Source organism: Chrysochloris asiatica, unplaced genomic scaffold (assembly GCF_000296735.1).
Source record: "Chrysochloris asiatica unplaced genomic scaffold, ChrAsi1.0 scaffold00034, whole genome shotgun sequence".
In the NCBI taxonomy this organism is placed as follows: domain Eukaryota; kingdom Metazoa; phylum Chordata; class Mammalia; order Afrosoricida; family Chrysochloridae; genus Chrysochloris; species Chrysochloris asiatica.
In genome coordinates, this window is record NW_006408552.1 from 1436216 (window position 1) to 1438807 (window position 2592).

At 54.1% G+C, this 2592-nt stretch overlaps 1 protein-coding gene across 1 annotated transcript in view; it reads left to right on the top strand.

Moving 5' to 3' along the window:
• ZNHIT1 (zinc finger, HIT-type containing 1) overlaps positions 1-2207 on the top strand; it is a 6003-nt gene extending 3796 nt beyond the window's left edge. The window contains exons 2-5 of the mRNA XM_006859661.1: positions 1152-1322; positions 1643-1722; positions 1838-2007; positions 2186-2207. Of these exons, the coding sequence (XP_006859723.1) occupies positions 1152-1322; positions 1643-1722; positions 1838-2007; positions 2186-2207 (443 nt within the window). The remainder of the gene's footprint in view (positions 1-1151; positions 1323-1642; positions 1723-1837; positions 2008-2185) is intronic.
• Positions 2208-2592: the final 385 nt, after the last annotated feature.

Below are 2592 nucleotides of genomic sequence, written 5' to 3' on the forward strand. Positions count from 1 at the left end.
AAGGGGAAGTATCAGTTTGGGGTGGTGGGAGTTGAAGATGCAAGAGGGCAGGGGTGGGCTCTGGAGGGAGGGCTGGGTTGAGTGGTGGGCTTGGGTGTGCCCACCTAGAATGAGGAAAAGACAGGAGCTCTGGTAGCGTAGTGGTTATGAATCAAGGTCGGCAGTTCGAAACTACCAGCCATTTCACAGGAGAAAGATGAGGCTTTCTGCTCCCATAAAGATTTACAACCTAAGAAACCCTGTGCAGGGTCACTATGAGTCAGAACCGTACTTAACAACCTGCAATTTTGCCTGAAAGATGAATGTCTTTACATGTGGGTGGCGCTTTTCCTTTGAAGTAGGACCTGAGACTGAGCGTGAAGGCCAAGTGCATTAAGGTTCCAGTTGAAACTCCCAAGACTGCCCTTTAAGTCATCCCCGTGGCTCAACTTTCATCCAAACAATGGGCTTATAAGGTGAATCAGTAACACCAGAGAGGTATGCACTCCCTAGAACCACCAACCAGAGGTGAGAGGGCAGGATTTGCCCAGGAATAAGGCTCAGGGGAAAGGAGGACTGAAGGAAACAGGAAGTGCAGGGAGGAAGTGGGAAGATGCTGATGCATTGTGGGGACTGCAGTCAATGTCATGAAGCAGAAGGTGTATGAATTGCTGAGTGGAAGACCAATTTGTTCAATTCTATAAGCTTTCACCCAAATCACAATCAAAATTCCAGTTGAATACCTGACTGTATAGTGACCTCCATTAGCTTGGTTGTGTGTAAATTTTATTGGCAACAAGAGGCCTCAAGGAAGCATTTCATTGGCTGGCTCTGGGATTGGGAAGTCTGAGACCAAAGGGCTGGAAACAGTCCTGAGAAAATGGCACTTAACAAAAACAACAAGAAAGGCTTAGTAAGGAGTCTTGGTGTGGCGCTGTAGCATAAACACTGGACTGCTTAGCTGGGAAGGAACAGGGCAAAAGGGAGAAGCAAGAGGGCCAAGGGCTCAGTGATTAGGACAAGATCCAAGAACTGGTTCCCTGCCTGCCCTGGTCACCTTGTACTCCCTGGCCAAAGCCAAGACTCCCCATTTTCATCCTCTGTGTGCCACCCTAAACACACACTCTCTCTCTGGCCGTGACTCCTAATTCTTCTTGCCTTGCCCCATCTAGTTCGCTCCCAGGACCCCGGACAGCGGCGGGTGCTGGACCGAGCGGCCCGGCAGCGGCGGATCAACCGGCAGCTTGAGGCATTAGAGAATGACAATTTCCAGGACGACCCCCACGCCGGACTCCCCCAGCTCGGCAAGAGGCTGCCTCAGTTTGATGATGATGCAGACACTGGTGAGGCGGGTGGGAGGGGGCGAGTCTGTCTCGGGGAGGCCTGTGGCAGGCAGATGACTCAGAAGCACCTTCAGGCTGTGCTGGGGCCAGTCCTGGCTGTGAGCCTTCTTGTGTTCATACAAGAGAGACAATGGAGGGGTTGCAATCTGAGATTCCCTCTAGCTCTGACAGGAAACCTCAGACTAGGGGCTCAGGACTGTGATTTGAAATGTCGGGGTAGAGGAGAAAGGATGGTAGAGGGAGGGAACTTGGGACCTGGGGGCGACGAGACAAAGGAATGGTGCCTGGTGAAAACTCACACCACCCACTCTTGACCCTAGGCAAGAAAAAGAAGAAAACTCGAGGTGACCATTTTAAACTTCGCTTCCGGAAAAACTTCCAGGCCCTGTTGGAGGAGCAGGTGAGAGACGGAGGAGCCCAGTGGGAGGGATGAGCCTGGAGATCTGCATGCCCCACGGATGGTTGCTCCATGGGTAGGAGGAAGAGTGCTGGAGCCTGCCCCCTTGTCTCTGCAGAACCTGAGTGTGGCCGAGGGCCCCAACTACCTGACTGCCTGTGCAGGACCCCCATCCCAGCCCCAGCGCCCCTTCTGTGCTGTCTGCGGCTTCCCCTCCCCATATACCTGTGTCAGCTGTGGTGCCCGGTACTGCACTGTGCGCTGCCTGGGCACCCACCAGGAGACCAGGTGAGCATGGGGCCTGGCCTCTTCACCAACATCAGTCAAATCCCCTCCCTGCTCGCTCTCCTGATGTGGGGCCCGTGCGCTGCCTGGGTACCCACCAGACCAAGTGAGCATGGGTTCTCTTCACCCATGTCATATCCCCTCCCTGCTGGTTCTGACGTGGGGCTTCCCCTCTCGGCAGGTGCCTCAAGTGGACTGTGTAGGCCCGAGTGACCCTGGAGGGTAGGCCCTCACCACAGCCTCAGAGACGAGCTGCCCTTGAGTCGAGAGCAGGAGCCGCTCACTAATGCAGCAAAACTCACCTTTGGGGGAAGATCAGTCCTGGTCCCGGGACTGTTTGGCAGGAAGTGGACTGAGCCCTCAGAGGGCTGTGATAATTAAAGGTCTACTGCAAGGAGGAGCCGGCCTGTGCAGTGGACGGTTATTTGGCTCATCTTCTCACTGCTGAGTATTTTCCTCTGTCTGTCAGTTGTTCCTCCCATTGTCTGCCCTGCGTCCTTGACCATGATTCTGTCCCACTCCCATAGCTCTGCCTCTGGTGGCTTCTTTATGTCCTTTTTTTCCTGGTTATTCTGGTCTTTTTGCTGA